Source organism: Mirounga leonina, unplaced genomic scaffold (assembly GCF_011800145.1).
Source record: "Mirounga leonina isolate KUSES-001 unplaced genomic scaffold, KU_Mleo_1.0 Mir_224, whole genome shotgun sequence".
Taxonomy (NCBI): domain Eukaryota; kingdom Metazoa; phylum Chordata; class Mammalia; order Carnivora; family Phocidae; genus Mirounga; species Mirounga leonina.
In genome coordinates, this window is record NW_023270615.1 from 15,165,076 (window position 1) to 15,187,016 (window position 21,941).

The 21,941-nt window shown below is 34.5% G+C and overlaps 1 protein-coding gene across 6 annotated transcripts in view; it reads left to right on the forward strand.

Annotated features, from left to right (window-relative positions):
* The window catches only part of JAK2 (Janus kinase 2), a 152,141-nt gene that overhangs the window by 117,453 nt on the left and 12,747 nt on the right, over positions 1 to 21,941 (forward strand). For all 6 annotated transcript variants that reach the window (XM_035029150.1, XM_035029147.1, XM_035029148.1 and 3 more), the window contains 9 exons: positions 2,050 to 2,236; positions 2,878 to 3,005; positions 5,674 to 5,808; positions 7,109 to 7,196; positions 10,971 to 11,098; positions 11,849 to 11,987; positions 13,647 to 13,798; positions 13,949 to 14,099; positions 14,925 to 15,061. In XM_035029150.1, the coding sequence (XP_034885041.1) occupies positions 2,050 to 2,236; positions 2,878 to 3,005; positions 5,674 to 5,808; positions 7,109 to 7,196; positions 10,971 to 11,098; positions 11,849 to 11,987; positions 13,647 to 13,798; positions 13,949 to 14,099; positions 14,925 to 15,061 (1,245 nt within the window). The remainder of the gene's footprint in view (positions 1 to 2,049; positions 2,237 to 2,877; positions 3,006 to 5,673; positions 5,809 to 7,108; positions 7,197 to 10,970; positions 11,099 to 11,848; positions 11,988 to 13,646; positions 13,799 to 13,948; positions 14,100 to 14,924; positions 15,062 to 21,941) is intronic.

A 21,941-nucleotide genomic window follows, 5' to 3' on the forward strand; every position in this document is an offset into this window, starting at 1 on the left:
TAACATCTTTATTTAGTCTGTGTAATTTCCCCTTCATGTTGATCTACCACTGTTTCTTTTTTTAATACTCAGAATTACAACTCTGGATATGATAACTAGCATAATAATGCTTAGTTTACCTCAGGGATTCTGTATCAATAAATAAGATATAATTTCTAGGATTTATATAAAAACATGAAATTATTTATAATGTCTTTATTTGGAATTAATATTTTCTTCTTTGATGTTTGGATGTTACTAGTGTGTCAGATTTTTTCAAGTCTCTTCAAGTCTCCTTTCACAAAAATGGAGATCTTTACGAAAACACACAGAACTAAATGAATCAAAAGCAAATTTTGCTCTTACTGGTAATGGCTACAAGATTAGAGTGAAATAGGTCGATAACAAAAAACATAGCACTTTTAACTAGTGGTTTTCCAGTATTAAGAATAACGCTCTACATTGTGTATGTCTTAAGGATAAAACTACAATAAAACCACACTGTTAATACAGAGAATTTTGGATCTTGTCTAAGATTGTTTATTACCCAAAATATTTAAAAAGATACTATCACTTATAAGGCAGTTTCATGGTATAAATCTTGAGAAACTTTATTGCAGCTTCCAAAATTTATCTTACTTTTTAAAAGTATAGAAAGTAAGGATTTTGTAATTCAATTATTTTAATTTTTAGAAAATGCATTCATATTTAGCATATAGAGTAAATTAATTGTCCATAAATACATAAGGTAGGTTACTCAATGCGTTTAGCATTGTATAATACTAATAATCTACCCTAATTTCATTGTATCTTTTTACTGTAATATATAATAGTCCATTATATTCAATTATCAATTCAAAATGTGTTTTTCTATGTTTACTGTATTTGCTCAGCCTAATATGAGGGCTGTTATATTAGAGAGTGTATGATATAACCCTGCGTTAAGAAATGTATCATTTGGGAAAAGTAGGAAGATATACCTAAGAAGTATTAAATTGATCATGGTAATTATTCAGTATGGACAAATGTAGACAGTAAGAGAAAGGGTTATAATTAAGAAAGTGCTTTATTTATTTTTTTTTAAGATTTTATTTGAGACAGAGAGAGAGAGTGTTGAGCACAGGGAGAGGACAGAGGGAGAGGGAGAAGCAGACTCCCTGTTGAGCAGGGAGCCTGATGTGGGACTCCATCTTAGGACCCTGAGATCATGACCTGAGCCAAAGGCAGACGCTTAACCAACTGAGCCACCCAGGCGCCCCAGCAAGCACTTTTAGGGTAGGAAGGACTTAAGGTATTTTGTCCATTTTATTTTATAAATGGTTCCAAGGAGATTGAATATGCTAATAAGAAGCTCAAAAAATAGATGAAGTTCAGAGTATAGTACATAAAGCAAACATTGGAAAGCTGAAGAATATTAAAATCACCATATGAGAGGTAACTGCAGATACTGTCGTGGGAAAAGGAATGGGTAATCACCTTTGCTTGTGAGATGGGGTCAGGGACCTCAAAGAAAAGATGATACTTGAACTGAGTGTTAAGAAATGTCTAAAAGTCCATTGCTCAGAAGGAGAGGATGTATATTCATAGGTAGAGAGATAGCAAGTTTATCAAGACATGAAACAACATGGCATTTGCTTGAAATTTTTAAAGTCGTTTAGTATACCTAGAACATAGGTTGTAGGTTGACAGTGGTAGAAGGTGAAGTTGGAGATGGCATCAGAAGCCAGCTCATGGAAGGCCTTATGTTCTAAAATAGTTCTAGATTTTATCTTGTAAATGATGAAAAGTTGTTAAGGATGGTATTATTATTGTTAATTATCATTGCTTTCTTACTTGCTTTTTAAGAAAATCAACTGTTAGGCCATTTATGGTAGGGTACATGATTATAATCAGATACCTTTTGGGGAGCCAGGCACTCCTATCACTCTATACCAGTACTACGTTAGGATTCACAGTTCAAACGTCTAAATGTTCTGTTGGCTGTTTTTGTGATAACATTTTTGTCACAATAATTATTGTTTTGACGATTGTAATTTTTCCCTCTGTCTCTTTATAATTAAACTTATATAGCGAGAAAATGTCATCGAATATAAGCACTGTTTGATTACAAAAAATGAGAATGGAGAATACAACCTCAGTGGGACCAAGAAGAACTTCAGTAATCTTAAAGATCTTTTGAATTGCTATCAAATGGAAACTGTTCGCTCAGACAGTATAATTTTCCAGTTTACTAAATGCTGTCCCCCAAAGTTGAAAGGTAAAATAATTTTCTTATTAGTTTTAAAATACTGGTCATGGATTGTGTATATGGTACAAGGCATCTTTAGTATATTTCTTTCAAAGGAAATATAAAAGAAGCAGCTCTAAAAACAAAATTTTGTCTCATTCTCTTGTATAAGCATCCTCAGATAGGATTGTTCAGTTTGATTTAGGTTGTCTAGACATGACCTGAAATTCTATAATTCTAAAGTGGTAACTGTGTGGCATAAAATCCATCACTTACTTATTGAACTGAAAGACTCCACAACCAAATTCTCATATGTTGTTCTAAGTAAAAACTTTCATACTCTTTTAGAATTTTAATTTCTATAGTTTTAAAATAAAAATAGTAAGATTGGAAATCTCTTGAAATAACAGGTTTATTAAAAGTTATTTGAAAAATTGTATTAGTTAAGGAAATCATTACAATTTTGAATGTTTGAAATAACTGGTTAAAATACATCAAAGTTCAATGAGTAAATTCCTAAAATAAATTTCTATTTCTTAAAAAAATTAACAATAAGTTGTTAAGTGTTTTTTATATATAGAACACATTTTATTTTACTCCTTTGGAGCAGTTTATACCCTAAACGTGTTTTGGTTGTATACATCTTTTCATTGTTTGTTTGTTTTTAACAGATAAATCAAACCTTCTAGTCTTCAGAACCAATGGCGTTTCTGATGTTCCAACATCACCAACATTACAGAGGCATAATAATGTGAACCAAATGGTGTTTCACAAAATCAGAAATGAAGATTTGATGTTTGTAAGTCATTAGATGCTAATTATTATCTTTTTGTCCTTTTAAAACAACTGTTTTCTTAATTTCCTATCCCACATTACATTCATGTGACATTTGGAATTACTCTATTATAACCTATAAATTCAAAAATTTATTTCAGTTTAAATATTTTTATTTCTTGTGCAAATGTGATACCAAACTTGAGTTAAAAATTAGTAAAACTAATTATTTTAAGAATGGAATTTTATTCTCTTATTAAGAATTTAAAAATATTTCTTTATGAATCTTAATTTAAGAATTAAAAATCTTTGTCTACAAAAGACCTGTGTCTTAATTCTCAAGTTCTCAAGAAAGTGAGGGAAATGCAAGGGGTTAAAAATAAAGAAGGAACTGAAAACAAAGTGTACATAAGAGCTGACGTTTGGGCTGCAGGATGATGTTGGGGGGTCGGGATTAGTTTCACTAATCAAGGGAATTAAGATCTCAAAGCAACACAAAGAAGGGCCAAGCCTTAAGACCTACATAAGACCAGGAGTTGAAAGTGAGACCATCTCTGAATAAAGCCAGGACCCTCAAGTAAATACATTCTTAGTGAAACAACATGGATTATGAAAAATTCACCCACTAGAAAAAGAAGAAAAGGAGTATCGTCTGTTTTAGTTGGGCTCTTGGGAAAAAAGTGTCTCCTGAGAAATTGTAACCATAAGCTTTTCAGTTTAGATTTCTTTATACCATCTGCATAGTCTGAGAAACCCTAAGCCAATAAATTAAAATAAAAAGTGGTATTCTCCTAGTAGTACCCTGTGATGCTTAGAAGAAGCAAATACAAAATCTTTTTGGAAGAACTTACTCTTGACCTGGGCCATCCAAGATCCCTTCAAATAAACTACTCTAAACATGAGATTTTAGTCAAAAATTTTAAAACATACAGGGAAATAACTCAGGATTAAGCGAGAATCAGCAGACCAACAAACATCAAAATTAGAGCTCGAAGAACTTTTCAGATTGACATGATAAAATACATATATATGTTTAAAGATAGAAATGGAGTCGAAAACATGGAAAAGAATCAAGACATTATCGGGGCGCCTGGGTGGCTCAGTTTGTTAAGCGACTGCCTTTGGCTCAGGTCATGATCCTGGAGTCCCTGGATCGAGTCCCGCATCGGGCTCCCTGCTCAGTAGGGAGTCTGCTTCTCCCTCTGACCCTCCCCCCTCTCATGTGCTCTCTCTGTCTCATTCTCTCTCTCTCAAATAAATAAATAAAGGCTTAAAAAAAAAAAAGAATCAAGACATTATCAAAAAGACCAGAACGATTGGGAGAAAGAAAAGTATAGAATTGAAAAAATATGCTAATTGACATTAAAACAAAATAGACAAGTTAGAGAGCAGATTACTCATGGTTGAAGGAAAATTATTGAATTGCAAAATAGATCTGAAAATTACTCAGATGCAGCAGATAGGGAGGAAGAAATGGAAATTATGAAAGAGAGCTTAAGGGACAGGAGAGGGGAATGAGAAAGACCAACTGATGTCTGAGTCCCTAAGGAAACAGTAGATAGAATTATACAGAATTATAAAGGCAGGAACCCCCCAGTGAGTTACAGCATACAAGACTTGCTACATGACCTAACATCACAAAACTAGGAACAGTAGAGCTTCAGTTTGAACACAGGCAGCCCTACTTCAGAGTGCAGGCTTTCTTTTTTTTTTTTTTTTTTAAAGATTTTATTTATTTATTTGAGAGAGATAGAATGAGAGACAGAGAGCACAAGAGGGAAGAGGGCAGAGGGAGAAGCAGACCCCCTGCTGAGCAGGGAGCTCGATGTGGGACTCGATCCCGGGATCATGACCTGAGCCGAAGGCAGTCGTTTAACCAACTGAGCCACCCAGGCACCCCAGAGTGCAGGCTTTCAACAATTATTTTGTAAGGACATGCAAGAAATACTAGTAATAGTAGTAATGACCAACACTTACCGAGCATTTACTTTGTGTCACGGACTGCACTCAGTGCTTTCATGTATTCGTTCATTTATTGTTCATAACAATACCGTGGAAAAACGATTCTCCCCATTCCTCAGATGAGGAGACCAGGACAGCGACAGCACAGAGAGGTACAGTAGCCTGTCCGAGGTCACACAGCTAGGAAGTGGTGATAAGGAACAGTCCACATTCTGCCTCCACAGACCATTCTGTACTGCCTTTCTCTATTATGAGAGGCAGACAAAGAAAAATATTCATATGTAAGTAAGTGTAGGTAAACACTGACACTATGAAAAAGTGATAATTATAGCTAATTTCAGGAGGTTTAAGAACATGGTGGAACCAAAATGCACTTTATTCATTAATCCTTCTGTCTTTATTACAGAATACAGATTAATATTTGCTCATGGGTTTTTAAAGATTTTTATTTATTTATTTGAGAGAGAGAATGAGAGACAGAGAGCACGAGAGGGAAGAGGGTCAGAGGGAGAAGCAGACCCCCCACTGAGCAGGGAGCCTGATGTGGGACTCGATCCCGGGACTCCAGGATCATGACCTGAGCCGAAGGCAGTCGCTTAACCAACTGAGCCACCCAGGCGCCGCCCCATGCTCATGGATTTTTAAAAACCCTTTGTCATTAAACATATTTCCTAATTCCTACATCTTTCTTCATCTTTACTCATTCTTTTTTTCTCTTTTTTCTTTTGAAGAATGAAAGCCTTGGTCAAGGCACTTTTACAAAAATTTTTAAAGGTATAAGAAGAGAAGTAGGAGACTATGGTCAACTACATGAAACAGAAGTTCTGTTAAAAGTTCTGGATAAAGCGCACAGAAACTATTCAGAGGTATGTATGTTCTTTGTGTAGCTTGTGTAGTTTTTGATATTTAAACATATGCTCCCATATTGACACACATTCATGCATGCAGCTTTTCAAAACTGCAATTTTTTTTTTTTAAAGATTTTATTTATTTATTTGAGACAGAGAGAATGAGAGAGAGAGAGCACATGAGAGGGGGGAGGGTCAGAGGGAGAAGCAGACTCCCTGATGAGCAGGGAGCCCAATGCGGGACTCGATCCCGGGACTCCAGGATCATGACCTGAGCTGAAAGCAGTCGCTTAACCAACTGAGCCACCCAGGCGCCCTCAAAACTGCAATTTTTAAAAGCATATATATCAAGGACCTTTCTGAGGATGCTTTCTGGGGGAGGCTATAGAAAATTATAGAATTTTTTGATAATAGCTTATTTCCAAACTAATTACTCTTAACATTGTATTATGGGTATTACTACATCTCTGCATATATTAAGGCAGGAACTTTCAAACTGGCTCTCCAAACTTTTATGGGTTCCACAGATTTCCTTCACAGTTTATTTTTTAAAAAATTTTTGAAAGGCGCTGTACTAAAGAACACTCTAGGTGAAATATGGGTGCCTCTGGGCATTTTCCAGAGATGCTAGCCAGCAGAAGGCCAGTTGTTAGTTGCCAGGGTCCTTAACATAGCAAGACATCACCAAACATGACATAACAAACATTTATAACACTTAAAATGTCTTAAATGGTATTAGTGGAAGCTGACGTGAAACATCTGAGGGAAAGTTTTTCTAATCCAGAATACCACAGTGATGATGATTGTGATCTTCAACAACTGTCCCCAGAAGTTCTAGTCAAAGGTTGGTTGAGTTAGAGTGATATTAATGCCATGCCCGTCTCCTGACATAATTGTCATATTTTATCTGCACAGAGAACATTCGTAATCCTTTGAGAAGTTACCTGAAGCTCTCATCCACTTATTTGAGTCCCCTATCACTGTCTCTGGTGTCTGCCTCTGGGCTCTCCCCCAGGTGCTAGGGGTCCAAGGCTCTTGATCTTGCAGCATTCACCTGGCCCTGTGCCTCTACTGCTCTCTCTCTGTTATTTCTTATTCCAGGCTTACTCAGGGGTTTCCGCAGAATGAACTCGAGCATCAAGGTTGATAGCGGTCGCAGGTCCATGTAAGGGAACCAGAGCAGCCTTATCTGTAGTCCTGCTGAGAGTAGGAGAAGGTGCATTTCTCGTACAGCAAACAGTCTCTTTCTGACCTCTGAACGTTTATAGGCACAAACAATAACTCTTTTACATTTTTTGTATGTTTTTCTTTTCCTTAGTCTTTCTTTGAAGCAGCCAGCATGATGAGCCAGCTTTCTCACAAGCATCTGGTTTTAAATTACGGAGTATGTGTCTGTGGGGAAGAGAGTAAGTAAAACTACAGGCTTCCTTATGTTAGTGTTAGACCTTCTCAGAGCATCTGTTTTTGTTTATATAGAAAATTCAGTTTCAGGGTCACAACTAAGTATCACTATAAACCATAATTTAAGAAGAGTTAAGTATTGTTGAAATCAAAAACATTGAAAACTGTTCAGTTTTGTCTTCTAAAAAAGGAAACCAATGAATGAAATTAAAATGCAGAAGACAGTTAACATACCTTATGTTAAAATGCCCAAACAGTAGAGTATTACAGTAAATAAATGTCTTACAACCTTTTCTGGTAACCATAGCAATATGAATTATGGTTCATTATCATTGGAATAACTGGCTATTATAGTACAAATTTTTTTGAATTGTAAAAAAATCATATAAATAAATGATAGACTGAGTTTTTAATAGAACTGACTAAAATGATTAGATGTTGATATTTGATATATTCTGTGTCTAAATTTAGACTGTTCATAAAAACTCAAGAAGTTTACATTCAGAAAATTACTTACGTAATTCTCCATTTCCCACTAATAATATGGATGAAATATGCATCCATTCTTATGTAACATTTCTTCATATCTTTGAAAATTGATATTCTTTTCAAAGGCAGCGATTTTCAAATCTGTTCTGTGGAGGTATTTCAGGTATCTCAGGGTTGATGAAGTGAGAGTAAATCTAACTACAGTCATGGAGACTTCTGCTCACTTATTCCCAACTAGAGAAGTTCTGTATTTATCTTTTTTATTTATTGATATTTCTCATAATTTCCCACTTAGGGGAAGAAAATACATTTTTTTTAAAAGTTTGAAACAGTGTTTCAGAGCATATAATTCCAGTTCTTATGCTTGCTTTTATATTTATTTCATTTATTCTGGGATGTACTTTTTTCACATTTAAAAATACCTGAAATTGGAAAGTGTGATATAATCAATGACATGTCATAATTTAATTTTTTCTTTTATGACACATAAAATAATGAGATGACAATCAGTGGTATCTCTAAAACATAATAGGTCTTAAATGCCACATAAAAAAAGTTTTATTAAGCTTTTGTTCATTGTAATTCTTTTATATTTATTCTTTTTTTTCTTTTCTTTCTTTTTTTGACACTTGCCATGACATAAATTTACCTGTGGTCAGGTCTTAATTATTGGTATATGGATTGTTCTCTAAATTAATTATGGGCAGCAAAACATTCTTTAAATTTGTTTTAGTTACCCAGCAAGGTCTAAAGTCACTAACTTTTGTCACTAACAACAAAGTTGTTATATACCAAGTAAAACTAAGTAATTTTAATATTAGATCAAGCAGAATCACAATTTAAGGTAAGATCATGCATTTTATTTATTTTATTTTTATTTTTATTTGGGGGAGGGAGGGGCAAAGAGAGAAGGGGAGAGACAATCCCAAACAGTCTCCATGCCTAGCACAGAGCCCAACTCTGGGCTCAACACAGGGCTCGATCACACAACCCTGAGATCATGGCCTGAGCTGAAATCAAGAGTCAGAGGCTTGACCAGCTGAGCCACCCAGGTGCCCCAAGATCATGCGTTTTATTTTATTTTTAAAGATTTTATTTATTTATATGATAGAGAGCGTACGAGTGGGGTGAGGGGCAAAGGGAGAGGGAGAAGCAGACTCCCCGCTGAGCAGGGAGTGCGATGTGGGACTCCATCCCAGGACCCTGGGATTATGACCTGAGCCGAAGGCAGACACTTAACCAACTGAGACACCCAGGTGCCCCAAGATCATTCATTCATTCATTTGTTCATTTTATTTCTTTATTTATTTACTTACTCATTCGAGAGAGAGAGTGCGCGAGAGAAAGCACGAGCAGGGTTGGGGAGAAGGAGAAGCAGGCTCCCCACTGAGCAGGGAGCCCAATGCAGGGCTAGATCCCAAGACCCTGGGATCATGACCTGAGCTGAAGGCAGATGCTTAACCGACTGAGCCACCCAGGCACCCAAGATCATTCATTTTAAAACAAATGTGAAACATAGGCATGTGTGAAGTATAGGTAGGCACTTAACTTTAAACTGGGCCAGGAACTAACATGGATTACAATGTGAAAGTCTGTCAGAACTTCTTTAAGATATATATAGTGATGCCATGGTTAAATTTTTTGCTTGAATTTTTTTGGTTTTTATTTTATCTGAATTTTCCATTTTTATAATTAAAAAAACAAATCCTTTTTTTCTCATTTATATAACTTATTGTTTATTATACGGTAGAAACAATAAAATAATGTCAATAAATTTAGATTTGAATTGAGAACCTGAGCTTATTGCATTACAAATTTGTACTAGATGACAATAAATAAACCCTACTCCCAGTTTAATTATTAAACAACATGTCTTACTGTAGAAAGAGTCTTTGGCTTTCTGAAACGTGGTCAATACTGGAAATTTTTATCTGTTTTAAAGGCAGTCAGGACTGTTTTTAGAAGCAAAATATATCTTAATAGTATATTTAAAATACACTTCTAAAGGTAGAGCAATGCAAAACTAATTTTTGCTTTTTTGCAGCATAAATTAAAAGGATGAATGGAGTTCAAACTCAAATTTTCCTTAATACCTGCAAGAATAGACTTCCTATAAATTTTTATGTGTAGAAGGGCGCCTGGGTGGCTCAGTAGTTAAGCGTCTGCCTTCGGCTCAGGTCATGGTCCCAGGGTCCTGGGATTGAGTCCCACATCGGGCTCCCTGCTCCACGGGAACCCTGCTTCTCCCTCTCCCACTCCCCCTGCTTCTGTTCCTGCTCTCACTATCTCTCTCTCTGTCAAATAAATAAATAAAATCTTTAAAAAAAAAAATTTTTTTTATGTGTAGAAGAAGAATTTCAGGAAGTTTTGATGTCTAAATACAGTAGCCCCTCCTTATCTGCAGCATATTGTTCCAAGACCCCCAATGGATGCCTGAAACTGAGGATAGTACCCAACCTTATATACACTAAGTTTTTTCCTATATATACATACCTGTGATAAAGCTTAGTTTATAAATTAGGCACAACTAGAATGACAACAATAAGTGATAATAAAATAGAACAGTTATAGCAATCTACTGTAGTAAAAGTTTATGTGAATGCAGTCTGTCTCTCTCTCTCAAAATATTGTATTTATACCATACTCACACTTGTGTTATGATGTGAGATGGTAAAATGTCTATGTGCTGAGACGAAGCAAGGTGAGTGACGTAGGTAGGCACTGGGGCGCAGCATTAGGTTATTACCTTCTGACAGTAAGTCGGAAGAGGATCATCTGCTTCTGAACCTGTTGACTATGGGTAGCTGAAACTGTGGAAAGCAAAACTACGGATAAGCAGGGGGCACTACTGGAGTTTCATGGAAGAGAAATTAACTTGGTGACAAATTTTCATTTGTTTAAAAAATGCAGCTGTAATTCAGTACTAATACATAGAGGTATGCTGGATAATAATATATAAATGTAAATATAAAAATATATAGTAACATTATAATAATGACAGTATATAACATATAATGTGTATATATGTTATATATAATTATGTAATATATGTAATTATATATAATATTGTGTATATGTAATTATTTAGATTCCTGCATCTTGCGGTTGTGAATAAGCTGAACCCCAAAATACAATGGTATATGCTCTTAAGCTTTCTTTACATTAGTGAATTTTTGCATAATTTAATCTCTTTACCTATAATACCCACATATAACTGTATAAAAGTTTAAAATTACATATATTTTTATTGTATGTGTACTTGAGCCTTTTATTTTTATATTTTAATGCAGATATTCTGGTTCAAGAGTTTGTAAAATTTGGATCACTAGATACATATCTGAAAAAGAATAAAAATTCTATAAATATATTATGGAAACTTGAAGTGGCTAAACAATTGGCATGGGCCATGCATTTTCTAGTAAGTAAGAAGTATAATTTTTTATCAAAAACTTACAGTTCTATCTTATGAAGCAATGTAAGCAGTTTCTTGACTCAGGAACAAGAAATATGTAAATAAATCTGAGTCATTTAAAATAATCTGTTAGTTGATGAATGAGATTATTTTAGGCATATATTTATTTATGTAAAATCATGGTTTTGCAAGAGTTTTGTCATTCTATCAATCTCTTAACATTGCTGGTGAGCAGTCGTAGTTTGTGTCACTTGGGTTTAGAGAATTTAATAAAAAATATGCAGAAACTTGTGTTAGTTATGGATCGCAGAAAATGCCTTGTTATGGTGTCTGTGGGCAATTGGACATTATGTCCAGTGAGAAAGCAGTATTGCCATAGAGGCTGAACACCAGAGGGCCATCCAGTGATGAGACTCCTCAGAGTGCCCCTGTATCTTGCCGCTGAACAGAAACAATATTTACTTGCTGTTTAGAAATGCATACTGTTTAAAATCTCAGGTTTAGAAAGTGAAGTGGCATTGGTAGTTTTAATATATTCTTTTTATTATGGGCTTAGATTGTTGTGTCATTTGAGAAGTAAAACAGAAAGCACAGTGCTGCCATAAACCTTTATTTCAAAGCATGCTTCCAAATTAATGTTTATTAGCCAATACTGTCCTATTTTTTTCTTTAAATCCATGTTGGGACCTTGGATATACTAAGTTTTCAAATATTTATAGATTGATATTTGAATGTCTGTGCATTTAACTTTAATAGGAAGAAAAAGCACTTATTCATGGGAATGTGTGTGCCAAAAATATTCTGCTTATCAGAGAAGAAGACAGGAAAACAGGAAATCCTCCTTTCATCAAACTTAGTGATCCTGGCATTAGTATTACAGTTTTGCCAAAGGACAGTAAGTTCTATAGGAAACGCATTTACCTTTTCTTTTACTTTTTTTTTTTTTTAATTTGAGTATAGTTGACACACAGTGTTACATTAGTTTCAGGTGTACAACACTAGGGATTCCACATCTCTACTTGGAGAGTAGTATAAAAAGCATGTTGTTAATTTTTTCCTCAATCTCTGTTATTGACATGTTCTTGATTAATAATAAAATTTAACTACCATTTTTAGCAGTCCATGTTATCATGGATTGCAAAATGATTTTTTAAAACAGTTTTAATCCCTACTTGAATGTAAGATCAGATTTTATCCATTTTTTAATGTGAAATTTTCTAATACATTCTTTGAAGCAACAAGTAAATTATCTAAATTTTACTTCCTTCAGTCACTGAGTAAAAACTTGAGAAGATATATTATCTACTTTGAGATCTTATTTAATTATTCAGCTAATTCTGACTTTTAAAAACTTAAAAAAAATCTTTTGTGTTTGTTAGCCTTCTATTTAATACTATTAAAGTAAAAATTTCAGTCACATGCAGGAGTTTATTTTTGGTACAAATAATGTTGTAATTGTATCTCATTATCTTAGCTAATTTCTCTAACTGAATGTTCTAAATGTAGACTCTAAATTGATCAACTTTTGTGCATTGATGTATCCTATTTAAGCCAACAGTATTGAAACTTGTTAGCTTATCTGACAGTGAAGACAGATAATAGGGCAGAAAATGTTATAGGATCTTGGAACCTATATTCAGGGAAATTTTACTCTTTGGAATGGAAATGAAGAAGGAGAAAATTTATTTATGTGGTTAAAGAGAAAAGAACCTGTACTCTTTAATCTCTTAATTATACAGCAAAAATATTCATACTGCTTTACCAAAATATACCAAAAGATGCAACAGATTATCCTTCATTCTTATATATCATTTTATTTATTTTATCTATGTATCATGCCAGATTACCAGAAGGTGGATTTAAAATTGCTCCCTCGTTGCTTGAATAGCATTTTACTGATGGGGTCAAAGACCATAGCAACTTTATTGGGAAATTGCATGATCTTAGCAGAAACTACCTATATCAATTCCATATTCATAGTATCTTGGTATAATTCAGTCATTCATCTGCCTGTTGGTCCTTGTTTTCTCATGTATATGTTAGAATTGCCACTGCTGTTTCATCATTAGAACAGCTCAGAATGTTGTTAACATTACCTTTACTACTTACACATTGTAAAGAAATTAAAAAAAAATCCAAAGGCAGTTTAGGACAAATTTTATGGAAAAAACTTTTTGAATGCATAGGAAGGGGTAGAGAGAGTAGGACACGAGTTGAGACATGATGGCTTAATGGAAGGAAGTTTAGTTGATCCGGGATTTGTTGTATAAGATTCTAATTCTCTCCATGCTACTAACAAATTTTGTGACTTTGGGCAAATTATTCAGTCTTTATGGGTCTCAGTGTTATCATTGTTAAAGCTGAGATATTAGATGCTCTCAAAGGTCCCTTCTAGCTCATAAGTGTATATACCTGCTTCTGTGATGCACACAACACACAACCCCAAACAAAAAAAGACCTGATTATTCAAATCAGTTAGAAAATTATTTGCATATAAAAGAATTGTTTACTTGTGTGAACCATTTTACCATACTTTATTCCTATCGTTTAAAAGTTCTTCAGGAGAGAATACCATGGGTACCACCTGAATGCATCGAAAATCCTAAAAATCTAAATTTGGCAACAGACAAATGGAGTTTTGGTACCACTTTGTGGGAAATCTGCAGTGGAGGAGATAAGCCTCTGAGTGCTTTGGATTCTCAAAGAGTAAGTTTATATTAACTGTGAAGTTGGAATTACTCTGTGATCCTTGAATTTCGTTCACATGACTTGATATCTTTTTAGCCTATCTGATGGTAAGGAAGAAGCTTGATATCACAGTCTACAATTTATTCTCATCTGGTTCTTTAATTATAGAAGCTACAGTTTTATGAAGATAGGCACCAGCTTCCTGCACCAAAGTGGACAGAATTAGCAAATCTTATTAATAATTGTATGGATTATGAACCAGATTTTAGACCTTCTTTCAGAGCCATCATACGAGATCTTAATAGTTTGTTTACTCCAGGTATGTATTGATGGGATAGTCTTAATTGATTTTCCAGCCAGCTTTCTGTCTTTATTGTATTTAACAAATCTTTACTAATTTTGTAATCCCTTGCAAGAAGTTCCTTGATGTTTTTTTTTTTTAGTTTTTATTTTAATTCCAGTTAGTTAACATACAGTGTTATATTGGTTTCAGGTGTACAATATAGTGAATCTTCATGTCTTTTAGACCCTCTTAGTTTCTTATGTTCATACGACTTTTCCTACTTTATACATATTCTAGTCTTCTTGATTAAACAGTCTCTCCATTTTTAAGAGAAGCTGCTTCTTCAGTAACCTGGTTTTAGTTTACCAGTTAATGAGTAGTGTACTCTAAAAGTCTGTTTGGCTTATTTGACTTTTTTAAAAGCAATTTTTTAAACTACTCATGTATTTTATAATTGAGTGGTTTTCTAAACATGAAGTAGATTTGTTTTCATTTGTCCAGTACTTTAAAATATGTAGCTAAATGTACATATGTCTGACCCATAGGTATTTCTTATTCCAATACTACTTGCCATTCTCATCAAAAAAGTCAAAATAATATAATCTTACTTTATAAATACTAAAGCTGCCCATTTTGGAAATTATTTATCCTTTGCAAAAGTCTTTCTTAAAAGCCTGTTAGGTTATGGGTAATAAGAAAAGACTCGTTAATACAGCTTAAACTATTAGAGTTGTCCTGTGTCAATTTGTATGTAGTATTTCTAACTCATTCTGATTATTTTGGTTAGCTTGAATATATATCATTTTAACTCAGAAAATGTAATTTGCCAGCTTATGGTAGTAATATACTTTATTTCTCCAGATTATGAACTATTAACAGAGAATGACATGTTACCAAATATGAGAATAGGTGCCCTAGGGTTTTCTGGTGCTTTTGAAGACCGAGACCCTACGCAGTTTGAAGAGAGACACTTGAAATTTCTACAGCAACTTGGTAAGGTAAGATGTCAGAAGCTTTTTAAATAGTTAGCGTATAATCCTAGAACATTTTATTTTGAAAATAAAGGCTTTAGGGACACCTAGGTGGCTCAGTCGGTTAAGTATCCAACTCTTGATCTCAGCTCAGGTCTTGATCTCCGAGTCAGTAGTTCAAGCTCTGCATTGGGTCCAGCATGGAGACTACTTAAAAAAAAAAAAAAGAAAGAAAAGAAAGGCTTTAGAGATTCTCTAAGATTTACTTTACACAAAATTTAGGGAGTGTTTATAGAAAAAAGGTTTAGTCATCAGTTATTGGAGAAATGCTGTGTTAAATAAATAGCTCTTTTTACTGAAGAACCTCTTGGAACCTTTAACATGTAATGTGCATTGAACATCTTTAAAAGGATGATAATAAGGCAGTATTTCTTCTATTGATTTGACCATGGGACTCTTTCTTGGCTTCTATTGATTTGACCATGGGACTCTTTCTTGGTAGAAGTGCTTTAGTTACGTAGTAGAGAAAGGAACAATTAAACCTGTCTACCCATCTCCTTTTATAGTCATCTCAGGGTGAAATAATTAATCTCATTGTCCAGAGTCTAAATGTTGACGGGACTGTGTTTGTTAACAAGACAGGGTTTCTATCTGCTAAAAGTCACACAGTCATGCCTAGACTTTATATTTTAAGTAAGACCAGGAAAAGCTTAGTTATTAGCAGGTCCAGTTAAAGTGGTAAGCTTTCTTTCTTCTCCTAAGCTTGTTAGTGTAGACTTCTGTACCTTGTGGCTTACAAATTGGAAAGAGAAGATCCAGGCCAAAACCAAACATTTATTATCATCTAGTTTAGGAATTAGAAATTTGGGAGCAACTTAGCTGGGTGGTCCTAGCTCAGGGTCTCTCACAAGACTGCAGTGAAGTTGTCATCCAGGCTTTGCAGTCTCACTTGAAGGCTTGACTGGGGGAAGATTTACTTCCAACCTCACTAACATGGCTATTGACAGGCCTCAGAATATCTGTTTCCCATCTTAATTATGTGGGCCTTTCTGCAGGGCTGCCACACAGCATGGCAGCTGAGAGCAAACATCTCAGGTGGGAACCATGAACCTAATCTCAGGAATGGCATCTTCATCACTTTTGCCGTATTCTGTTCACTATAAATGAGGTGATAAATTCAGCCTACAGTCAAGGGGAAGGGATTATAAAAGAGCATGAATGTCAAAGGTAGAGAACATTGGAAGATATCTTAGAGGCTGCCAACCACACTGTGCATCTTGGCCATAACTCTGTGTTGAGAGCATCAATTCCTTGTTAGTATGCAGTGTGTCCAAAACTTACCAAACCTTTTTGTCATCTACTCCCCCGACCTTCCATCCCCAAAATTTACCTATTGACATCTCAGAAAGTGATCTTTAGAACAGTTTGGGAAGTGATGCTTTCAACTTAAGAGTAACGTCTTCATTTCACAGTGAGAAAAATAAAGGTCCAGAGGGGTTAAGTAACTTGTCTATGGTCAAACAGCTATATAGTAGCCGATGTGAGATCAGAACCTTCCCCTATTCCTACTCCTGTGCTATCTCTACCATCTCACTTAAGTAAGTTTTTGTTTGTGTGAGTATGCTTTTGCAATATCTTCTATTGTTATCTTTTTGGGGCAAGTCATAGCATATGAAGAGATAAAGAAGATAATTATTTTATTTCACCAGGGATTACATTGCAAAATTGTTTATGGAAAAGGCAGAAATTAGTGTAACATGACTTATTCATGGGTTTATTGTTGAATACATCTCGATTTATTGTTAATTATATGCAGATATTTTCATGACCAGAAACACTAGTCATTAGACTAGTAACCATAGTCACTAGTCACAAAATCATGAAAACCTTAAAAATTATTTTCTGTTACTCTGAACAAGCCATTTAATTTCTCTCATCCTTAGATCCAGCCTTTAATGTGTACTATTATATATCCTAGAGATCTTTTTTGGTAGACTATACAGAAAGTTTTAGAAAATAAAATCCAACTTATTTGAAGTAAAGGGAACAACCTATATTGAAATTTCATTATCTTCAGTTGATGTGGCTATTTTTTTTTTTAAAGATTTTATTTATTTATTTGAGAGAGAGAGTGAGAGAGAGAAAGAGCACAAGAGGGGGGAGCGGGAGAGGGAGAAGCAGACTCCCTGCCGAGCAGGGAGCCCAATGCGGGACTCGATCCCGGGACTCGAGGATTGTGACCTGAGCCGAAGGCAGTCGCTTAACCAACTGAGCCACCCAGGCACCCTGATGTGGCTATTTTTAATAAGCTTCTTAATTCTTATACTTTTATGTTTTCCCAGCTGTTGATACGAACATGAATATATGAACATTTGTTTAAGACCATTTTCTAGGAAAAAATATCAGTGTTTCAAATTTCAAAATCCAAAGTGGATTCCTTCACTTTATGAGTTAAAACTTTTTAAACCAGTGAATGAAAATTTAAAGGGCAATCAAAAATGAGACATCTTTGGGAGGGTCTGAATTACTTCTAGATTTTTTGGTTTTTTTCCCCTGAAGTGATGTGGCTTTTATATACAAATATTTGAGTTCTTACAAAATGCTAGGTGCTCTGCTGGTCACTGTGGATATGGGATATAGCCATTGCCTTCATAGAGTTTACAACTTAGTTGGAGGAGGTAGATGGCAACTAACAATTATAGAACAGTGTAATAAGTATATACTGTATTTAAATTTTATACTGATCACAATTTCTAAAATTTTCATAATATGTGAATTGGTACAAGTGTCAATAAGGTAATTTCATGTATATTTATTCATTATTCAAATACTGAGATACCACATAGTTTTCTAATTCCAGGTTGCTTTTTCATGTAAAATTCTAACGTAGGCCTTATGTTATTTTGGTTATTTTAAGAATTTTTAAAAAATAGGATGCAACACGGTGGTGTTATTCAGTAATTGATTGGAATTTGTTTAAAATTATCCAGAAAGTATTCTTAAGTTAAACAGTTATGCAGTAAATTGTAGTCTACTTATTTATACAAGAATATTATAAAAATTATTTTCAGGAATGTTATTTGGCATTATTAGGGTATGTTCCTTTTTTAAGAGAATTCCTTATTCTTCATAATTACCCCTTTATTTATTCTCTATTAAGTGTTAATGTGCTTTTTCATAGACTGAGGTGGTATCTCATTGTAGTTTTGATTTGTATTTCCCTGATGCCAAGTGATGTTGAGCATTTTTTGAAACATAATTCTAAAAGTAATATACTATATTTACAACATTCCCCATTATTGCAGCTTTGAGTTATTTCCTTTTTCTTTTTAACATTTTTAGTTTTTTACACAGTTCTTTGGATTTAACATTATTTTAAACATAATGTAAATCGAGGAGACTATAAGGATGGCATTTTCAAAATATATTTACAACCAAATATATTTCTCAGTAATTTAGTTTGTAGGAAATTAAAGGAAAATGGTATGGTCTTTAGTTAGTGGTAGCTATTTTAATGTGGCTATTTCCTAGCTGCATTTCATATGGTAATATTAATTTCATCTTTGCTTCTTTGAAAGAATTGATGTGTTCAGTGGGCTGTCTAACTATTTTATTATTGAATCTAAATCCAAAATGCCATCCCTACAAGTGCTCACATGTCACCTTTTCATTTTATAAAAACACAGCTCTTGTTATACTGTGTTCCTTTCTTCTTTTCAATTAGCAGCAGGGTAAAAATATGCACAGGAGGAATTTGTACTTAAAATTATTTCTATATTTTTTAAGACAACAGAAATAATGGTATATTTTAATGTAATACTCATAAAAAGAACGAAGAAGATATTGCAAAACTTTTCTTCTGCTACTTGATTTCTAAAATGTGTATTTTTGTGATCTTACTTTATACTTGCGCCCTCATATACTTATATTCTTTACTCTTCACCTCAATTAAAACCTAGATTTTTTTTTAAAGATTTTATTTATTTATTCATGAGAGAGAGGGGGGCAGAGGGAGAAGCAGGCTCCCTGCTGAGCAGGGAGCCCAACGCGGGACTCGATCCCAGGACCCTGGGATCATGACCTGAGCCAAAGGCAGACGCTCAACCATCTGAGCCACCCAGGCGCCCAAAACCTAGATTTTTTGAAATCCTCTTTATTCCCTATTCCTCCATGGTGCAAGATCTGGGACACACAGATCTGGACCTTGCTGCTACTACTCTTCAAATATCAGACCATCAGGCATCATTAATAGTCCTTTCTGAATATGGTTATTCGTCTCTCCTCATCATTGGCCATTGTCTTGGTCAATGCTCCACATTCCTTGGGTACTTTTGGTATTCGTTGTTTTCATCTTCATCTTGCCCCTGCCATTATTTTGGCTACCCATTCAGTACCCTTTTTAAATTCCTCAACCTCTCTACCTCAAATCTGTGTCTGTGTTAAATGAGTACACTTTGAATTCTGTAATCCCTTATAATAATCTTCCTTATGAAATATCAGACCCTGAATTCTCCCTCTCTATTAACTTTGTATTTTTAGTTTTTTCCCAACACATAAATCTTTCTTTGATATCTCTGTTATTGCCAGTGTCTTTGACCCTTTCTTCTTCCTGAAGCCTATTAGCTACCTTCTAGATTCAGCTCTCCTTTTCCACACTGGGTAGACCTCCTGGTAGATCACTTAAATTCTACTTCCACTAATAGTCACAGTTCTGTCACCTTCCCTCCCTTGATGATGTGTTTTACTTTCCCTGTCGTTTCCTCATATAGGAACAATAAAATTCTCAATTATTTTTTTCTATTTGTGTTTTCGTCTCTCAAACACTGTGAGAACAAATCAGATATAAATGTTTATTATCTCTGTTGCAAATTGATTTCCAACATTGGCTGGTACTTAGGACTCTTTTTATAGGTAGTTCTTTATTCTCCCTGATTTGATTTCTTCTGTGGTGCCAATTCCAAACATTCTCATTCCCTTCTGGTTTCCTGTCCTAAATCTGTTTCTTCACTCTCATTGTTTGCCTTTATCTTGTTCCAAAAGAAAATAGAGGCATTCCAAATTAAAACAGTGAGATTGATTTGTGCCTATCAACTTGACAAAGATTTAGAAAAATTACAGTGTTTAGTGTTGGCAGGAATATGATAAAATTGACATTTTTTCCACTGCTATTAGAACTTAAGTCTGTGTCCTTTTCAAGAGAGCTTCTGCTGCAGCAGATATCAGGGGCCTTTGAAATGTCCATATCCTTTGAATGGCTAATTCCACTTATAACAAAATATCCTTAATAGAGATGTACACAGCTATTTATGAATATCATTGAAATGACATGAATGTATTTTTAAAACTTTTCTTAACGTTATATGTTTATATTTTCAATTTTAAAAATCAATACATTCATAATATACAGTAATTAAAAATAATGTTTTCAAGAAATATACAGTGGCATTGGAAAATAAGTTTTATGGGCACGTCGTTAAGTAAGGGGAAAGAATATAAAACTCTGTTATTTCCCACTTGGGTTTTTTTAAAAATATGTTTTGGAGTAATTTCTTAATAAGGCAATATGAAATAGATATTTTATTATCCTCCATTTCAAGGAGGAGATAGCTGGTATTACAGAAGGAAGTAACTTACCCAAGGTCCCAAAGAGAATAAGTGGTGGACCAAGATTCTAGCCGCAATCATCAGACTCCAGAGTCCCAGGTCTTATCCACTTTACTATGTGGTCTTTGTAATTAGAGACTTAACTTTGAGACTAACATATGGTCTAGTTTTTTTTTAATTGACTTTTAAGTGTATAACTGGAAATATAGTCACTTAGAATCTTGTAGCTCAAAGACTACATTGTTTTATTTTTTAGAAATGTAGTAATACCATAATATGCTAATGTGATTAATGCAAAAAACTAATACTTAATTTTAAATGTTATGTATCAACTTAGCAATTCTATATAGACAATAAGTCTTGAATAAAAAGAGAGTAGATTTCTTTGAAGACTGACCTTTAAAAAAATATGGGAACATCCCCATAGGCTAAAAATTTCTTCTTCTTTTTTTTTTTTTTTTTTAAAGATTTTATTTATTTATTTGAGAGAAGGAAGGGGGAGAGCCCAGAGGGAGAGTGAAAGGGAGTAGCAGACTCCCTGCTGAGCAGAGAGCCCAACATGAGGCTCCATCCCAGGACCCTGAGATCATGACCTGAGCCGAAGGCAGATGCTTAACCCATTGAGCTGCCTAGGTGCCCCTAAAATTTCTTCTTTCCTTGAGCAAATAAATCAACCTTGTATTAGTCTGCTCAGGCTGCCATAACAAAATACCATCACTGAAGGCTTGAAGAACAGGTATTTATTTCTTGTAGTTCTGGAGGCTGAAAGCCTACGATTCAGGTGCTGGCAGGGTTCAGTTTCTAGTGAGGACTCTCTTGCCTTCCATATGACCACCTTCTTGGCTGTGTCTTCACATGGCAGAGAGCTCTGGTGTCTTTTCCTCTTTTTATAAAGGCACCAGCCATATCGGAATAAGGCCCCATCTTTATGATCTCATTTAGCCTTTGTCACCTTTTCACTGGCCCTGTCTTCAAATACACTCACTTTGGGGGTTAAGTTGGTTTTCTCATAGGAATTTGGGGGGAGCACAGACATTCAGTCCATAACAGACCATTCCTTGTTCCATCCAGCTCACTGTCAGTGATATCAAAGGGCATATTGTGAAGCAGCAAAGATCTTCCTGGAAGTTAGTGATAGAGATTTAGGAATTCCCTGACATGTCTCTTGGCTTATCTTAATAATTCATGTTCATGATTTGTTTAAATGCCTTTCTGAAATAATTTATATTTCTTTTGAAGAAATTAAATTTATAGATTTACTACCTACCTGTTGAAATATTATTTCCTTTTCTTATCCTAAAAG